Source organism: Procambarus clarkii, chromosome 27 (assembly GCF_040958095.1).
Source record: "Procambarus clarkii isolate CNS0578487 chromosome 27, FALCON_Pclarkii_2.0, whole genome shotgun sequence".
NCBI lineage: Eukaryota > Metazoa > Arthropoda > Malacostraca > Decapoda > Cambaridae > Procambarus > Procambarus clarkii.
Window position 1 is genome coordinate 10,595,432 of NC_091176.1, and position 20,689 is coordinate 10,616,120.

At 42.7% G+C, this 20,689-nt stretch overlaps 1 protein-coding gene across 2 annotated transcripts in view; it reads left to right on the forward strand.

Annotated features, from left to right (window-relative positions):
- LOC123762649 (sodium/mannose cotransporter SLC5A10) overlaps positions 1-20,377 on the forward strand; it is a 31,032-nt gene extending 10,655 nt beyond the window's left edge. The window contains exons 2-10 of one of the 2 annotated variants that reach the window (XM_045749277.2): positions 3,554-3,625; positions 4,412-4,516; positions 5,731-5,790; positions 6,664-6,768; positions 8,486-8,672; positions 10,854-11,059; positions 11,255-12,031; positions 12,965-13,121; positions 18,641-20,377. In XM_045749277.2, coding sequence (XP_045605233.2) covers positions 3,554-3,625; positions 4,412-4,516; positions 5,731-5,790; positions 6,664-6,768; positions 8,486-8,672; positions 10,854-11,059; positions 11,255-12,031; positions 12,965-13,121; positions 18,641-18,918 — 1,947 coding nt within the window. In that variant the 3' untranslated portion in view covers positions 18,919-20,377. The remainder of the gene's footprint in view (positions 1-3,553; positions 3,626-4,411; positions 4,517-5,730; positions 5,791-6,663; positions 6,769-8,485; positions 8,673-10,853; positions 11,060-11,254; positions 12,032-12,964; positions 13,122-18,640) is intronic. The other variant, XM_045749281.2, reaches the window with a different exon arrangement.
- Positions 20,378-20,689: the final 312 nt, after the last annotated feature.

Below are 20,689 nucleotides of genomic sequence, written 5' to 3' on the forward strand. Positions count from 1 at the left end.
CGATAGCAATTTGAATGATGTTTAGCAGACTGTATTTCTGCAATATTCTCACAAATCGACTTCTTGCACATTAGGGGGTATATTAAATTTATATATATGCAGCCAATCAAACTACAGTATTAAACTACATATATTAGTAAATAAAATTTGGAGGTCTTATCTTATTGTATGGTTGGCCTAGTCCACCAGATATAACTAGGATGTAGACACCAAATAATCCTCGTGCGAGGCTAGCTTCCAACACCCAAGTAACTGATGTACCAAGATTAATTCTTGTTTCCTCTTCTACCCCTGTTAAAAGGACACTTGCTGTAAAGCAGGAATCCTATATATGACAGCTATATCAGAGAAAATACTGTATATTATATAAGATAAGGACCAAGGAATAATTACCTGGATTTAGTCGCTTACTAGTGTTCTAACCGGAATTAATCCTATCTAACTAACATTTCTGGCCAGGAATGACTTAGATAAGATTTCGGAATGACACATCCCTTGTTTAGATGTTGACTGCGTGTTGATGATGATAGAAGCACTAATTTGATCTTCATAACGCTTCGTCCAAGGGAGAAATATAGGAGCTGAACTCGCTCCCCAGCGACTCTGGCCTAACAACAATGGCTGACCTCCCTCACCCACCACTGATGCCTGGCTCTCCTTGTCCAGATGCCAATAATTGGTAGAAAGGTCACATTTACTCTATTTTGATACTGATAATTAAGTTAATTCAAATGAGATGTTTTTATGATGTAATAAATCTAAAGACTACTGTATTAAGAATAATTCCTAACAGAATAGCTGGTGAATTTATAGCGCTATGTGGCAATGATATCTCGTTTTCTATTTATCTATTATCTATTTTCTATCTCACTCCCTATTGAATTGAAAAGCTGTCCAACTTTTGCGTCATTCAAAAACAATACTAAAAAGTACCTAATTTCATCCTCATAGTTTTTTACCTTTTGCTTTAAAATTGCACTGTATCTATTGCTACCCAATCTCCCAATCTTTATGTACCCAATCCGAACATCTTTACCATTGTGATCAATGCTATCTTCTTATATGTGCTATCAATCTGCTGTATGGTGTCTATTAATCTTGTTTAAATTACCAATCAAGCTGTCAATGTAATCAGAGCTTTAATATACCAATGTGCTTTAATATACTTACTAATCTCTCTCATCTCATTTTTTTTCTTGCAATGTATTTGTTATCATTTTATTAATTCTGCTAGAATTTACCTACTTTAAATTATCTGTTAGATTAAGGACCTGCCCGAAACGCTGCGCGTACTAGTGGCTTTACAACATTGTAAATACTAGGCTATGTATTCTCACAAACCCAATGTACCTTCTTGTATATAAATAAATAAATAAATATAAATAAATTTACGGAAATTTCCACTGCGCCACGTCTTCTATGGGAGAATTTATATATATATACAACAACAGCAATATTATCTGCTTATTGTATTTAATATTAGTAAATGGTGTCGGGTTTTCCGACACCAATGGATGAAGAGAAACTATTGAATTTAGCAGCGGTGTCTGCGGTTGACAGCACTCCATCGTCGCCAGCTAGGAATATTGGTTTCCTATTCAAGGTCTTCGTTGAACCTAATGTTTGAGAAACTGCTCCATGTGTGTGTACTTCATGCTACACTTTATTTGATTACATTTATTTTCATAATAACTCGTTTTGGCTCTTCTAATTATCTTAGCATTGAGGATATCTCCATAACAATTTAGAAATTACTTCTAATCTATATTTCTTCTTATATTCATGCTGTTTGTTGATAAATTTAATTAAACCATGGTTATTTATCATTTTGATAGCGAGTTTTTCCGTTAGCATTGGATAGTGGGCACTATAAAGGCTTAGATTTGTGAAGAAATATTGGCACAACGAGGTTGATGTTAGTATTATTACCAAATTCAATCTCCCAGTTAATGTTACCAGCAGCAGCAGCAACTAGTTGCTTATGGAAGCTTCACTGTGCAGTCTAAGTTAATGTTCATAGTGTCTAAAGGTGGTTTAGTAATGTCGGGTGGAAGAAATGTGGGGTAATGGTCAGTAGTGCCATCAGTGATTAATCCCTGAGGTCAGTGGAGAGGTTGTTTGGCCAGATGTGGTCAAGAGTAGAGGCAGCCGTTTCAGTATTTCTTTTTGGTTTAGGGGATCATACAGGAGTTCATACAGTTTAGGAAACTAGCAATTTGTAGATTATCAGGCTGACAGAGGTTAATATTAAAATACCTTGTTGCGTAATATTAAATTCCTGGATTTAGAGTTAAATTCAGTTACATCTGTGTTATTCTGTGCACTGCTCCCACAGTAACATCGGCCTTCACCTTTGACTTTGAACCGGGCAAAGATATTCTCGCCACAGGTGTTTTTAGTTATAACAACGTTTGGGCATGACAGCTCTTGGTGCTAGTAAACTGTAGTACCACCACCTCTTTGGGTGGTCTACAGTTGTGGATTGCCGAGTAGTTGGGCAGGTTAAGGTGTTGAGTTGTATACTCTTTTAACCATGTTTCGACTAGAACTGGGGCTCATCATCTGAGACCCGCTGGCCATGGAAACGACACTGATTATTATCGATGCCTATCAACACCTGGAGGGTTATTAAGGCTACCACAAGTACTTTAGTGTTCAACCACCAAATATATTTTAGTCCTGGATATAGTCCAAAACTCAGTAAATTAAATTTACCTTTTTATTGAGTAAATTCTCAGTGTATATTCACCGAGAAGTGGTGACCACCTTTAGGTGCGTATACCCCTGTGCAGGTGACTGTAACAGACAACTTGTAAATGTTTTTGTGTGAGGTTTTATGCTTGGAAAACTGAGCACTAAAGGAAGTTGTTTCTTTGTTACGTTAATAAAGGAACCAAGACACGGTCAGCCACCAGGCTACTGACCAAATGTCCGTGTAGTCATGTGGGTGCAGAAGTATCCCGGGTACAAAAAACCTTATCCATACAGCTCATTAACATGTCCCCAACTACCAAAATCCTGATGCTCTTGTTGTTGTGTGATACAGCCGTCCTGCTTACAGCGTTCCCGCGAAAGTTATCCTCTGGATGTGATTAAAATTCTCCATTCGGTTTCCGCTCAAGTTCCCCTTGCTCCAGAAAAAAAAAGTGAATCGACGTCTCAACCACTGCCGTCCCTCGCTGTAGCCATAGGTCCTTCTTTACTGACTGACCTTCAACTAGCCTGCTGAGTAGTCTTCTGCTTTTTAGCCATGCTCTCCATTTGACATTTCCCTTGTTGCTTGTTAATCTCTGCTCTAAGCTCCAGGCATAGCTCGTATAGAGCTGGGAATAAGGTCATGATGTGCAAAGTTGCTGACTCTACGGGCTACTCTTTATCAACTGACTACAAAGGATTCCACGGGCTGCAATCTTTTATGTATTTGTTCTCTAAGTTGCTTCTATATCTATTGATTAACAGACCTAATGGCACCAGCGCCGAAAATAAAACTTACAGACACTAGACTGTGCTAGAGACCTTGCAACTCATGCTATTCTCCCTTGCCCTCCGACAGGCGCTGTGCGGCCACAACCGCAGCACCGTCTCCGGCTACTTCCTGGCGGGTCGGCACATGTGGTGGCTGCCGGTGAGTTCATGTGTGGTAAGAGGAAGGTGTCAATATATTACAAAGCCTGCCCACCAGTGGACAACCAGTATACTTGGCACCTGTAACACATGGCTCTCAGTCCTCAACAGCCTCGTGCTGGTAGTGCCTTTCTCAAGAACACCACTCCACCAGCGATCATTCATTCAAGGACTGACTCACATCGGCGTATCAACCTGTTCGCTCAACAGGTTGATACGCAGGATATCAGCCTGACAGACAGACAGACAGACAGACAGACAGACAGACAGTGTGTGGGAGGTAAGTCATGATAGTGTATAGGAGGTGTAGAATGTTCCTGGTGCACCACCACACTCCAGCAGTCATCCACAACAGCACCTCAGGTATATGAGACAAGACACCTCAGGCACCTAGGCGGGCCACTCGGGCACCAGGTCAGGAGTGTGGCAAGGCAAGGCAGCCCCCTTTTGCCTGATACTCGAAAATTCCTGGTTTGTCCGGGTATCTGTCAAATTGTAAATGCTCATCGAATTTAAACCCTTGGTGAGGGCTTCCAGAAGCAAAATAATGTATATTATTGCTAAGTTGAAGATCCTTAATAGGGAATGTACACCATTTTATAGCAAATCCGATTAAAGAGGTAGGCCTGGTATGACCGTTTTGACCTGACGCAACTTAACTACAACCATTCCCATTGAATCAACCCATTATGTAACTCAAAATCTATTGCCCATTACAATTATTTTATAACTGTTAAGTGTACGTGTAACTAGGGTAGCATACAAGTAGCGTGTGTGTGTGTGGCAGGTGGGAGCGTCCCTCTTCGCCAGCAACATCGGGGCGGAACACTTCATAGGCATGGCGGGATCTGGGGCGGCGGCTGGCGTCGGTGTCGGCGCCTTTAACTTCATAGTAAGTCAACTGTTAGTTAAACTGTACCACTGTAATGCTTAGTCTGGCATGTCTGTTTTGTTCTGCTGCCGCTCTCCTCCACCTCTCTCTTTCACCTCCTCTCCTTTCTCCCTTCTTTCTTCTTCCTCCTACTCTCTAACATTCTTTTTTCTTTCCTTCTTGTCTTTTCTTCCCCTCTATCACCTCTTTCTTTTATTCCTCTTTCTCTCCCTCCTTCTCTGTCCCCATTCCCTATTCTCTCTCAAACTTGTTCTCATTTTCAAATAAATTGCCAATACTCAATACATGTTCACATTAACACACAGCATTATAAACCATGAATAGTTTCGGAAACCAATTCGTGTTCAGTTTCGGAGTAATATGGGACTTCTCCCCAACAACCTTGTCAATGTAATAAGGATCCTTTTGCCTCGCACAAATGCGCCAATTATATAGACGACTAACTCACTCCATCGTTTGGAATAATACGATGGAGTTAAATCAAGTTAATCAACAATGTCACTGATTCACTAATTCCACCAGCTAAGGCACTTGTTCCGATCACACCGTGAATAAAGATAACATTCTGCCCGAACTCCATAACTAAGCACCAGAAATTAATCAACGTTGCATAAACCTCTATACAGTCGTCAAGCAGTGTTCTTGTGGTTGGTCGACCAAATGTTGCAGGAAACACAGTGATTCTCAAGCTCCAAATATATCATAAGACTTCCATATGCAAATATACACTGACATTTAAAATGACCGCCTCGTGTAAGGCCAGGAGATGGAAACTTAGCGTAACGCCCCAAGCATGTGTGTCGCCAAGGTTTTCTTTATTGAGTTAATTTTCCGTTATTTCCTCCCCATTATTTACCTTCCTTTTTTGTTTACATTCACATCCAAACCTCTAATTTTCCAGCAGTTTAAAGTTCTGCTGACATACTTTTGGCAACGAAACCGCTAACGTTACCACCACATCCATGGATAGATGCTCTCGGCCTCTCGTTGTCAATCAAAACAACGCTTTTCAAGTTAACAGTTTATCCTAATTGTTCTTGACACCACTCACAGAACCTTGACAGAACTTCACATTTGAAAGGTAACCCCTTCTATTTGTCATAATTATACAACAGTGTCAACGTGAATCTGTAAGTTCCTCACTTGATCCAACACACCTACAATCCTGTCCAACAGTAAGTTGTCCAAAGATGACGCGTTCCGTTTACTTTCAGTCGATCATCCTTCTTCAACTGATGAGTTGGGTCTTCCTTCCTGTCTTCATCTCCAGTGGGGTGAGTAACCCACTTGTGTGTCTCCAGTGGGGTGAGTAACCCACTTGTGTGTCACCAGTGGGGTGAGTAACCCACTTGTGTGTCACCAGTGGGGTGAGTAACCCACTTGTGTGTCACCAGTGGGGTGAGTAACCCACTTGTGTGTCACCAGTGGGGTGAGTAACCCACTTGTGTGTCACCAGTGGGGTGAGTAACCCACTTGTGTGTCTCCAGTGGGGTGAGTAACCCACTTGTGTGTCTCCAGTGGGGTGAGTAACCCACTTGTGTGTCTCCAGTAGGGTGAGTAACCCACTTGTGTGTCTCCAGTAGAGTGAGTAACCCACTTGTGTGTCACCAGTGGGGTGAGTAACCCACTTGTGTGTCACCAGTGGGGTGAGTAACCCACTTGTGTGTCACCAGTAGGGTGAGTAACCCACTTGTGTGTCTCCAGTGGGGTGAGTAACCCACTTGTGTGTCTCCAGTGGGGTGAGTAACCCACTTGTGTGTCTCCAGTGGGGTGAGTAACCCACTTGTGTGTCACCAGTGGGGTGAGTAACCCACTTGTGTGTCTCCAGTGGGGTGAGTAACCCACTGCATTTATCGTCAAATGAAGGAATTATTTTGACCAGTTTTCTTGGTTGGAAATTAAAAAATTTGCAAAATAGACATTACACAAAGACTTTGTTTCGAGGAAAGATATTCGAGAAAGGTCAATATAGTAGTAGATGGTCAATAAAGGTCTTCCTTCAAGGTCAATAAAGTAGTAGATGCTTTGAGACATAAACAAACATTATCCCCTGATCATCATATCCTCCAGGCATGCCTGCCTCGGTGGACTTATGTACTAATTATATTGTTAGCCGCAGATAATGTGACCATTGTCTTATTGTTCAGGTGTGTACTGTACCTGAGTACATGAACAAGAGGTTCGGGGGACAACGCATACAGGTGTATTTGGCTCTTCTCTCCCTAGTCCTGTATATCTTCACCAAGATCTCAGTAAGTCATACAGGAGTACCTGGCTCTTCTCTCCCTAGTCCTGTATATAGTCCTGTACATATTCAACAGGATCTCGGTGACATACGTTAAGTGTGTGAAGAGAAACAGTGTACCATTCTTAACAAAAATATAATACAATGCGTTATACAGTACATTACGCCACAAAATATGATACAACAGGTAAATTGCAGGTTTGTTAAGGAGATCCTATTGTCTCTTGTGTGATGTATGGAATACAGCGGAATACACCCCCCCCCCCCGTATAACCGTGTGATACAGCAGTTTCAGATAAGATTTATAACATATCTTCGTGCAAAATTATTTTATATAATAAAATAAATCCATCTATGCCATACATGCCATTTAAGACGGAATTCCCGTCTCTTGGACGAATACCAAGCTCGTACACCTCTCCTTACATTTAATAATCCCATGACAACAAATGATATTCTCATTACTGGGTTGAGATACTCCGTTGATATCTGATATCCACTTCCTCGATGTTTTGACGAAGATGAAAGCTTATTAATGATCATTAGAAAAGTTCATTACGAAATCCCCTTTTTGTCTTTATTAATTTGTACTTTTAAATTGCGAAATGTGAATTAATTATTGATGAAAATACTTATATAATGGTAGTAATTGTGTTCGTAATAATAACATACAATACAATGGGTGTGTTCGTAATAATAACATACAATACAATGGGAATTAAATGTGTACAGTACTTTCCCCCGCGACAATGTGTACAGTACTTTCCCCCGCGACAATGTGTACAGTACTTTCCCCCGCGACAATGTGTACAGTACTTTCCCTCGCGACAATGTGTACAGTACTTTCCCCACGACAATGTGTACAGTACTTTCCCCACGACAATGTGTACAGTACTTTCCCCACGACAATGTGTACAGTACTTTCCCCATGACAATGTGTACAGTACTTTCCCCACGACAATGTGTACAGTACTTTCCCCACGACAATGTGTACAGTACTTTCCCCACGACAATGTGTACAGTACTTTCCCCACGACAATGTGTACTGTACTTTCCCCACGACAATGTGTACAGTACTTTCCCCACGACAATGTGTACAGTACTTTCCCCATGACAATGTGTACAGTACTTTCCCCACGACAATGTGTACAGTACTTTCCCCACGACAATGTGTACAGTACTTTCCCCACGACAATGTGTACAGTACTTTCCCCATGACAATGTGTACAGTACTTTCCCCATGACAATGTGTACAGTACTTTCCCCATGACAATGTGTACAGTACTTTCCCCATGACAATGTGTACAGGACTTTCCCCACGACAATGTGTACAGTACTTTCCCCATGACAATGTGTACAGTACTTTCCCCATGACAATGTGTACAGGACTTTCCCCACGACAATGTGTACAATACTTTCCCCCACGACAATGTGTACAGTACTTTCCCCACGACAATGTGTACAGTACTTTCCCCATGACAATGTGTACAGGACTTTCCCCACGACAATGTGTACAATACTTTCCCCCACGACAATGTGTACAGGACTTTCCCCACGACAATGTGTACAGTACTTTCCCCACGACAATGTACACAGTACTTTCCCCCACGACAATGTCCACAGTACTTTCCCCCACAACAATGTACACAGTACTTCCCCCACGACAATGCAACTTGAGGAACGACTGATACGGTGATCCTTTCCTCCCCGTGTGTCTCGTGCAGGTGGACCTGTACTCGGGAGCTCTCTTCATCAACCAGGTCTTCCACTGGAATATCTACGGCTCTATAGTGGCGCTGCTCCTGCTGACGGCTGTCTTCACCATAACGGGAGGCCTGGCCGCGGTCATCTATACAGACACCCTCCAGTTCTTCATCATGATAGCCGGCGCCCTGGTCGTCATGAGCAAAGGTAAGATGCCGCCTGCATGGCCTCCAGGGCCATGCAGGCGGCATCATGCATATACATGCATCCATTGATTCATCACACGCGCTGAAATTTCACCGACAACATTCCTGTATGTTACGCCTGGCAGAATATTCATATACAATGTCGCCTCGATTAACGAGTTTAATCCGTTCCGGTAACGAGCTCGGCATGTGGGAAAACTCGTTTTGTGAAACAACAACAAAAATGTCGTCGAAGGTGTCCGAAAACCAGCGGGAATGCTCGTTAATCGAGCGAAAGCTCGTCAGTCGAGACATATTGTCTGCGAGTGGCTTGCTCGTTGCTCGAAATGCTCGTAACTGGGAGCCACTCATATTATTAAGCTGAATGAATTCACATGGATTTATTATCCCATAAGACCATCGGGAGTCTTTACAAGGGGACTGTTGCTGTAAGGAGGTTATCCCTAATGCCAGCTCTTGTGCATGTTTACCTCCGTAACTAAATATGCAACAATTTGCTTTTAAATGTCACTGTACAATATCTGGAGTTACTTTCCAGACGAAAGGTTCGATTCCCACTGCAGGAAAGGGACGCTTGGCCAGCTGTTGTGGGTTGCGTCCTGGCCAAGGTCATAGCTGGCCTAGGGAGACGTTGTCAAGCCAACCAGGCTTCCTGTCCCACACAATAAACAAATTATGGTTTCGAGTTCCCCTTCGGAGGCAATGCCCTTGTGTAATGAATAACCAGGCAGGTTCAGGGAGCTGCAGGTCCCTAGCAGGGATAATTACCAGCCTGTCTCCCATGCCTCGCTGGTGACTGTGTCTCCCATGCCTCGCTGGTGACTGTGTCTCCCATGCCTCGCTGGTGACTGTGTCTCCCATGCCTCGCTGGTGACTGTGTCTCCCATGCCTCGCTGGTGACTGTGTCTCCCATGCCTCGCTGGTAACTGTGTCTCCCATGCCTCGCTGGTGACTGTGTCTCCCATGTCCCTTCATTCACTTGTTCACTTCTCTCACGTCTTGTACCACTTAACACAAAGAGAACATAAGCCTTTGCAAATACATTGCAAATACATTTTTATAAATGAAGTTACATTTAAATGAGTATATTTTTTACATTGATACGGTAGTCGGGGCTGTAAATCAGTTACAGCCCTGCTCCTGTGCCAGGTGAGTCCACTACGGGCTCACCATAGCCCGTGCTACTTGCAACTTTATGTTCCGAGTAGCTGAATCTTAAACAACAACAACAAGCATTGTAAATACACCTGAGCCTACCTCAGGCTGCGAGACGAAAGACAAAACCACCAACTACGGGTGTTATGGACTCCTCAGACGAGGAAATCTTAGTAGGAGCTCCACCGCCGCACCACATATACGACACCTACTCGGTACAAGATCTCCTCATGGAGGCCACCTCACCAAATTCCGACGACAACACGGCTCAGCCAGAGAAAAAACGGAAGACCTAGAGGTCTTACCTTTAGGTCATCTCATGTACACTAACCCACCAGCTCTATAATTGGTATGGTACAGCCTGGCCTCCGAGGCTGAAATCCACCATGAAGACCCGTCCCCCCATCCATCCACAGATGTCCTGTATCAGCTATTGGTACTGGCAATGGCTCGAAATAGCCTCCACTTACTGGCTATTCATGGCCGTGCCATCTTTAGGGTGGCTTAATCTTCATCAATGTAAATAGCACAAATACGACACCTACTCGGTTCTTAGCCTGGGGTTATGTGAGTGAGATGGCGGTACAGTTCAAAGTGAGAACTCTCGTCAGCTTGACGATATATGACGTGTAAATAATATTACAGTTTGAGTGCAAGAACTGTGCACCTTATGCTCGGACAATTACTGATTATGATGATGGTAGGAAGTTAGAAATCTGACCTGCTTTTAGTTGACCAGACCACACACTAGAAGGTGAAGGGACGACGACGTTTCGGTCCGTCCTGGACCATTCTCAAGTTTATCAACTTGATGGTTCAGGACGGACCGAAACGTCGTCGTCCCTTCACCTTCTAGTGTGTGGTCTGGTCAACTTACTTTAGCCACGTTATTGTGACTCATCGCCTGCACCTGCTTTTAGCTTTTCATAAGACTTACATATTACATAGGTCTTTTACCTTAAAATTTAAGTTTGTAAATTCAAAGTTAATACGATACACTAAATGTATTTGGCACTGTTTCTTGCAGCTTTTTACGAGGTGGGAGGGTACGAGGCCCTTCAGTACAAGTACATGCAGGCGGTGCCCGAGCTGAGGTTCCAGAACACATCTTGCGGAATACCGAGGGCGGACTCCTGGGTCATGTTGAGGGACCCCGTCAACTCTGACCTGCCCTGGCCTGCCTTCCTGCTGGGTCAGACGCCTGCTTCTATCTGGTACTGGTGTGCAGACCAGGTGAGGCTTCAGTTGTTTGACTGTTGCAGTGGTACACGCACTGACGTCTGAGCACAATTGAATTCATTGGTATCAGTTCATTTATATGCTTAAAGCTGATAAGTTAAAGATAACCACTAGTAATGGATAATTATTTCATAATTATACTTAGTATCTCTTCCAAGACAATAAATTAATCTGACTAAAGATTTCCAGATGATGATTCAGCGAACACTGGCATCGAAGAACCTGTCTCACGCTAAAGGAGCGACTCTGTTTGCCGCGTACGCCAAGATCTTACCGTTCTTCATAATCATTTTACCTGGTATGATCTCCCGTACACTCTTCCCGGATGATGTCGCTTGTGTTTTGCCTGAAGAGTGCATGCGTGCCTGCGGCTCCAGGTCTTCCTGCTACAACTCTGCCTATCCGCGACTGGTGGTGGGCATAATGCCCGCTGGACTCAAGGGCATCATCTTAGCCGTCATGTTGTCAGCACTAATGACTGACCTCACCTCCATCTTCAACTCTGCTTCAACTATGTTCTCATTAGATCTGTGGCGTCGAGTTCGCCCCGAAGCCAAGACCCGTGAACTGCTGATCGTGGGGAAGCTGTGTATTGTGGGTTTGGTGGTCGTGTCGGTGGCCTGGGTACCAGTCATCGAGGAAGTCCAGAGTGGACAACTCTTTATCTATATCCAGAAGGTTGGAGCGTATCTCTCGCCGCCCATTGCCTGCGTGTATTCCATGGCAATCCTTTGGAAGCGGATGAATGAGCGGGGAGCCTTTTGTGGGCTAATGGTGGGGCTGGCGATCGGAGTAACACGCATGGTCCTGGATTTCTCCTACCCGCCTCCAGCGTGTTGGCAGGACGAGTCCCGCCCCTTCATCGTCCGCCTCAACTTTATGTACTTCGCAGTATTGCTTTTCTGGATGACGGCCATCACTTCAGCGACGGTGTCCCTCATGACTCAGCCTCCAGACAGCTTCAGGGTATATAACAAACTCAGTTTTAAACGTTCACGATATAGCCTACAAACACCATAGTCTGTGGTGACGTAGGTTCGAATCCTCGTCACGGCCCTTGTGGATTTGACCATAGTCTGCATGATACTCTCAACATTTTTAGTTTTTATATGTTCAGATATAAACAAATGTAAATTTGTTCAAACTTAATCATGCCAAAATTATACTGTAAGTTGATGATTGCGTTTTCGCCCTGATATGAACGCTTTTGTGGCAATTGAGTAATTCATATTTTAGGCATATTAACATATAATTCTAAACTAGGCCTAACTATATTTAATTTTTTTTTTTAACATTAGTGTATATGTAAAGAATTAGATTCTTTTACTTTGTCATATTGCATCTAACAATATTGACAATTACGATTAAGTTGCACTTCTCAATTTAGAACATAAATATAATAAAATAAATAATAAGCTGAAGTATATACAGCACTCAAGACAGGTGGGATGTTCTTCATATTATTTTTGAACAGCTGAGAGTAGTGTTCTACATATGGCAGTTGCTATCATTTACTACGGCTGATTTGCCACTTATAATTAAAGGTTTTCTATTGGCCTAGGATAGGCTACAGTGTTTGCTCAAGTCAGGTTAGGTGGTTTAGTTAAATTCAGTTAGGCCTCGTATGGGCCAAGAGACCTTCTGCAGTTACCTTTGTTCTTATGTTCTTAGAATAGGTTATAAGATTAGTTTAAGTTACATTTGTTTGGTTAAGATAGATTTAATTAAGAACATAATACTATATTTATAGAATATGTCCATAATTATTAACACTGCGCGCTTCTGTCAAGCACAAACCAACGTACAACATTTACCAGAACCACATAAACACAGAAGACTAAAAATATCCACAGTCACCCTTTACGCAGCTGAAATTCTGAAATATTATTTCTTTTTCAGGTAATCAGAACGACTTTCTGGACTCGTTTTGAGAATGCTGAAAGAGACGACGACAGACGTCGGAATATGGAGCCCGAGGACTACATACGTCTCAATAAGGAGCTCGAGGACGACATACGTTGGAATATGGAGCTCGAGGACGACATTCCACATCTCGGTGTGAAGAGCGGCGTTTCACAAAATATTTAGTTTTTTCACATTGTTCTGATAATTCAAGTTGCAATAATTTTCAGATCTAAAGTAAATTGCTAAAATTATTACTGGAGAGATATCACCGGCAGAGGGGAGGACTGGTCCGTCATAACCTACACCCGTTGAGTGAGAACCAGGTGTTATTATGAGTGTGAGAGTATGAGTGTGAGTGTGAGAGTGTGAGAGTATGAGTATGAGTGTGAGAGTGCTCTTAATAGAATGGCGCATTTCGATGTAAACTTGGATCCCGCCTTTCTAACCGATTTATTTGTTCTCTATTATGTCTACTACAAATATTTTTCTCAAACACAAACACAAACACACATATCCCCCAGGAAGTGTGTACTCCCAGGTAAATATTTACTGCTAGGTGAAAAAGGTGCATCAGGTGAAAGAATCTCTGCCCATTTGTTTCCGCCTCGGCCGGGAGTCGAACCTGAGTCCTTAGAACTACGACCCCCGAGCGCTGGGCACTCAGCCGCGAGGCCGTGTGTGTGTTTGTGTAATTACCTAAGTGTAGTTACAGGATGAGAGCTACGCTCGTGGTGTCCCGTCTTCCCAGCACTTTGTCATATAACGCTTTGAAACTACTGACGGTCTTGGCCTCCACCACCTTCTCACCTAACTTGTTCCAACCGTCTACCACTCTGTTTGAGAAAGTGAATTTTCTTATATTTCTTCGGCATCTGTGTTTAGCTAGTTTAAATCTATGACCTCTTGTTCTTAAAGTTCCAGGTCTCAGGATCACTTCTCCTATTCCACATTCCATAACATGGCATTTATTAACATTAAATTCCATTTGCCAAGTGGTGCTCCATATACTTATTTTGTCCAGGTCATCTTGAAGGGCACGACAATCATCTAAGTTTCTTATCCTTCCTATTATCTTAGCATCATCAGCAAACATGTTCATATAATTCTGTATACCAACTGGTAGATCATTTATGTAGACAATAAACATCACTGGTGCAAGAACTGAACCCTGTGGTACTCCACTTGTGACATTTCTCCAGTCCGATACATTACCTCTGATCACTGCCCTCATTTTTCTATCAATCAGAAAATTTTTCATCCATGTTAGAAGCTTACCTGTCACCACTCCAATATTTTCCAATTTCCAGAACAACCTCTTATGTGGAACTCTGTCGAAAGCCATTTTTAGGTCCAGATAGATGTAGTCAACCCAACCATCTCTTTCCTGTAATATATCTGTTGCTTGATAATAGAAACTGAGTAAATTCGATACACAGGATCTTCCAGATCGAAAACCATACTGTCTGTCTGATATTATATAATTTCTCTCCAGGTGTTCTACCCATTTAGTTTTAATTATTTTTTCCAATATTTTGACTATTACACTTGTCAATGATACAGGTCTATAATTAAGGGGGTCTTCCCTGCTTCCACTTTTGTAGATTGGAACTATGTTAGCCTTTTTCCACACATCAGCTACAACTCCTGTAAACAGGGATGCCTGAAAAATCAGTTGAAGTGGAATGCTGAGCTCAGGTGCACATTCTCTCAGAACCCATGGTGAAACTCCATCTGGACCAACTGCTTTGTTCTTATTTAGCTCCTTGAGCATTTTTTCCACTTCGTCTCTAGACACCTCTATGTGCTCTATGTTGTTCTCTGGAATTCTTATTGTATCTGGTTCCCTGAAGATTTCATTTTGTACAAACACACTTTGGAACTTTTCGTTTAATGTTTCACACATTTCCTTTTCATTTTCCGTGAATCTATTTCCCATTTTCAACCTCTGAATATTATCCTTTACCTGCAATTTGTTGTTTATGAATTTATAGAATAGACATGGTTCTGTTTTACATTTGTCTGCAATTCCTTATTCAAAATTTCTTTCTGTCTCTCTCCTCACTGCCGTGTAGTTGTTTCTCGCATCTTTGTATCGCTGGTATGTTTGGGGGTTTGGCCTCTTCCTGTATTGATTCCATTTTTGTGTTTTTTGGTCTCTGGCCCTCTTGCAATTTCTGTTGAACCAATCCTGTTTCCTAGTTCTGCATCTCTGTTTTGGTATAAAAAATTTTGTGCCTTTATCATATATTTCACAAAACTTGACATACATCTCATTCACTTCCTTGCCTAGCAACACGTCTGTCCAATTATACTCACTAAAATTTTTTCTAAGGTTGCCATAATGTCTTCTCCTAAAGTCAGGGTTTTTCAATTGCATCAACCTTCATATTTTCTTCCAGATTATAACGCATTGCATACTTTATTCCCAAAAATACATGGTCACTTTTACCCAAGGGAGGCAGGTACTGAATGTCAAATATTTCTTCCTCCTTCCTGGTAAATATCAAATCTAGCATGCAGGGAACGTCCCCTTCCCTCATCTTCGTAGCTTGTTTAACATGTTGACACAAGAATGTTTCCAGGATGAGGTCTACAAATTTACAGGTCCAAAAATCTTCTGTTTTCGCTTCATATGCTTCCCAGTCTATGGATTTCAAGTTGAAGTCGCCGACTATCAACAGTCGTGAACTATCGTTATCCGCTCTCGCTATGATCTCTCTCATTATTGTTATAAGACCTTCTCGTTTACTATCTAGCTCTTCCTTTGACCATGTGCTGCTTGGCGGTGGACTATATGCATTTATGATCATTAGTTTATCATCCTCATGGCAGATCTCTAGTGCTATTATGTCAACTTCTTGTGGATTGGCAGTCATTATTTCGTTCACCTTTAGGTGTTCTTTCACCAGCACAGCAACGCCACCGCCTTTCCTAATTTTTCTGTCCCGTCTCCAAATTGAGTAGCCCCTTGGGAATATGACCTCATTTAAAATAACATCTTCAAGTTTTGTCTCCGTGAGTGCAACAATGTCTGGTGTCTGCAGCTGTATTACATCACTTAACTCCAGTATCTTCGATCTTACTCCATCTATGTTGGTGTATGCAATCTTCAGGAACTTGTTCCCCCTCTTCTTATTTTTCACTCCCCCTCTCTCTAATGATTTTGTTGGTTTGCCTTTATGTACCACTTTACTGGTCTGCCTACCCCTATCACTTTGTAGAAAAAAGAATTGATTTCTTCTTCATTCCTGCTCTCATTTAAACGTTTTGCCTCGGCGAGGTTCAGTTTCAGCTTCTCTCTATCTTCTTTTGAAAGATCTCGTCTTAACGGCCACACTTTCCCATCCTCATTGTTACGGACCCAAGTCCAGCGCCGGAGCACGGAGCAGTGACGACAGCGCCATCTGTGAGTCTGCTCCCGAAACCCCCTCCAAATGGACAACGCCATCTAGTGAGGACGGGATATACCGGCCACAGGGGCTGGATTCCCGTCTTAATCAGCTCATAACATAGCCGCTGCTGACCTCTGGTGAGGTGGCGCTTAGACAGCAACGCCATCTATGGAGCAGAGAGGTAGACGTTTGTGTCTAAGCCTGTAAGTGAGGTTCCCTAGTCCCAGTATTAATGACGTGTCTGATTGCAGACTCGACCTGGGACTGCTGTATTGGACGATGGATCAGTCTACCCAAGGCAGCCAAGGTCTCTCCACGAGTTTGCTGAAGAAGCTGTGAGTCACCCCCGGACGAACTCTGCTGAGAGTGTTAGCCTGCCTGTGACGTGGCAGTATCAGGAATCGCCTTATCCGGGGCTGGCTAGTGGAAGAGACTAGCCACTGTGGTGTTTAGAGAGGAGAGTGATCAGCGGGATCACACGAGGCTCCTGCCTAGGGCTCGCAACCCTAGTAGCGGTCGTGGAGTGGCCTACACAGCAGAGCTGATTGGAACCTGCCAGCTACAGGCTGGATTGTGGTTGAAGGCCTCCACGACGGAGCACCCAGTGGGACTGTGATTTGGCTGGCCTGTGGCCAGGGTAGATTCGCCGAGAGAATCAAAGAGGATTCATCGTGGGCCGAAGAAGAGAACCAGGGCTACTCATCGTGCGCACCGTGGAGCATCCTGTGTCTTCAGAGGAAGACAACTCTGTATATTATCGTGTAGTTATAAACCCCGTGTGATTGTTATATATTTATTTATATGGTGGTGGTGAGAATATATATAAATCAGAGCATTTGTATCCCTCCCCCTTTAATTTAACTTGCGTTACGGAACACATCCCCTGAAAGCCTCTACTAGCTTGGGGCCGGATTCCCAAATTCTAATAACACCAGAAAAGAACCCGGTTACGCCAAAGTAGGGCCGTAACACTCATCACTTTGTAATTTTCTAGCATTCTTTAGTACTTCTTCCATCTGTTTGGCACCATTTAGGGTGATCCTCAAAGGTCGATTTTTCCCTTTTACATATCTGCCTATTCTTCTGTAGTCGCACACACTCTCTATGGTTGTAAGACCTTCCACGAGGCCAACAATTTTATCTACTACTTTTGCTTCTTCTACAGCTCTTTCTGACCTAGATGTTATCTCCTTTTCTTTGCAACCAAAAATTATCAGGGACTTACTCCGATCAACTGTGTTTTGCACCAACTTCGGGTTAGATGCCAATTCCTTTCTCACTTCCAGCCTAATGTTTGTTTTATCTTGGTTGCTGCAGTGTTTGACTTCCTTTACTGCTTCTTCAATTTTTTCCTTCTCCTTGGCCACTTGTGCATAGGTGAGTTGCATATCTTTCTTGCACTGTTCTATTCCCTGTGTAACTTCCTCCATCTGTGCTGACAAAAGCTGTTTCTCCTGTTGAATTTCCTTACCTAACCTATTGTAGTCATTTATGCTTAAATTTGCTTTAATTTCTTCCAAAGCTATTTTTAAGAGTTTATTTTCTTCTTCCATGGCTTTGCAATTTGTTTCCAATTGATTTTTATCCTTACACAAGTCTTTCACTAAACCCTCAAGACATACAACTTTGCTATTTAAATGGTCATTACTTTCTTTCAATTTACTAATTATTTCTACATGAGAGGTCACTATAGTATCTAATTTTAACCAACTTGTTGTATAGACTGGTTATATCAATGCTTTCTTCATGTGTGTGTGTGTGTGTGTGTGTGTGTGTGTGTGTGTGTGTGTGTGTGTGTGTGTGTGTGTGTGTGTGTGTGTGTGTGTGTGTGTGTGTGTGTCTCATGTGTGTAGGGTCGAGCATTAGCTACTAAGCCCCGTCAGTCCAGCTAACAACCTATTAATTCTTAGATTCCCTTCTATCAAGTTTCTGATTATTTACAACTGTTTACTTAGTTTGTTTCAACACTCACACGTTCTTATTCCACCCCGCCCCATCCCCCCCACCCCTCCCCATAACCCCCACCCCATCCCCCACCCCTCCCCATTCCCCCATCCCTCCCCATCACGCCACCCTTCCCCATCCATCCCATCCCTACCCACACCCCACCCCTCCCCATCCCATCTCCCCTATACATCTCCTATTTATACTTTACATCGACCTTCTTTCTCGTCAAGGTGCCGCATTCTGTACCATTTATAACATTCATAACATCATGTTTTTTTTATCAAAACTGTTATAGAGCCAGAGAGTGTTAACCCTATCATTTATTTTACAGAGCGCGGGGACAAGGAGGCGGCGACGGAAGCAGATGGCAGCCAGCGCCTGGCCCACACAACCAAGTTCTTCCTGTGGCTGTGTGGCCTCCAGACCCAGCAGAGTGACCCTCAGATGGAAGAGAGTACACTGAACTCTCTCGAGGAACGTCCTCGCACGAAGCTCTTTCTCAACATTAACCTGGTGCTGGTGTTGGCGGTGGGGGTTGGCTGCTTTGTTTACTATTCCCTTGATCCGTTTTCAGGCAACTCAGAGCCCAGGCTGAAGATGCCTACATAATTCTTTCAACGGTAAATGTCTGACGCAAAGCAATTATAGAATTTTCCACTGCCTACGAATTTATAGCGCTCGCGTCAGGCCAGAAGAGACTGTAGGGTCTGTGGCCAGAAGAGACTGTAAGGATCCAATCCCTCTTCGCTATTTCCCGGTATCAGGCAGCTGGGGAGTGGGCATCAGAGCCCTCGTCGTCCCTCAGTCAACAATTACAACATCAAAAACAATCACGTAATCAGAGGACTCGACGGCTTTCTCGAAAATCTCCACCATCTACATCAGCACCTTCCTTTAGAAACTCCTCTCACACTAGTGATATATATAGTGCCCTTACACTAAAGTCTCCCTAAAATAACAAAATATTATATTGAAAGGAACGATTATAATGATTACCATGATTGGTGAAGACCAATACAAAGTTAAAATAGATTAAGGCTCACACAACACTCGGATACTAACAGGATATTCTTAAAAATGTTACGATTTAATGTTAGGGTATACTCTAGCAATCGTCACCTGGTGGCTGATTTTACAGAGGCATCGAGAGATTTGATCTGCTGCTTTTAGCACATGCATCATTAACTCATAAAATCAGACAGTATGGCTACACCACCCAACAATCACCTGATGAGGCACATGCATGTGTTGTAGAATTAGGAAAATCTACATTTAAAATATCAAACGAGAACTTTTACAGGCGCCTTGGCATCACAAACACTTCCTTGCCATTTAGATACACGGACCACTAATCATCTGCACAACACATACACGCCCAAACCAATGGAAGTTCAAACAAGACTTTTCAATCGCACAAACATACCTGTCTTTCTGATGTCAGACCACAACGCTCCACATCATACAGTCCACCACAACATTAACCTCCATGGTCAACAACTACAACTATTTCTACCAAAAAAAGGCTTCCATTCCTTGGACCTAATTTCTCTACAGACTTTTCACGTACTGGGTCCAGTAGACCTGATCTTATCCGTTTACTAATAGATTAGACACACATCTTCAGCACTGCATAGCACTTGTACCTCTCCCTGAGTGTGATCACACCCGCGTGTCGTTACGCCTCTTTAACAGCCCCTACTCACCAAAACCATTCCTTATTTTACGAACAAAAGGGCCAACTGGGATACATTCGAACAAATTATTAGATAACACTGATATAACATATGCATAGAATGCAAAAAAAACTCCCGCTGACATAAACATTTGGGTTCACAAAATACAAACCATAATTACACAAGCAGCAGAAACATTAGTACCCAGAACAACACAAATGACACTATTCACCCCACCCATCGGGTCAAAACGTCTCATTATTATGGATGTCAACCAACACACTAACACTTAACATAGAAAAGACCTACTACATCTTATTTAGAAGCAAATCTACAAATGCAATTCAGCTTCAGATAGACAATGTAAACATTAGCAATAAAAATGATGGAAAGTTTCTCGGCCTATTCTTAGACAAGAGACTCAACTTCAGTACCCACATACAACACATAACTAAGAAAGTCTCTAAAACAGTTGGCATACTCTCCAAAATCAGATATTATGTACCTAACTCTGCTCTCATCTCTCTATATTATGCACTAATCTATTCCTTTTTTTTTTTGAGATATATACAAGAGTTGCTACATTCTTGTACAGCCACTAGTACGCGTAGCGTTTCGGGCAAGTCCTTAATCCTATGGTCCCTGGAATACGATCCCCTGCCGCGAAGAATCGTTTTTTCATCCAAGTACACATTTTACTGTTGCGT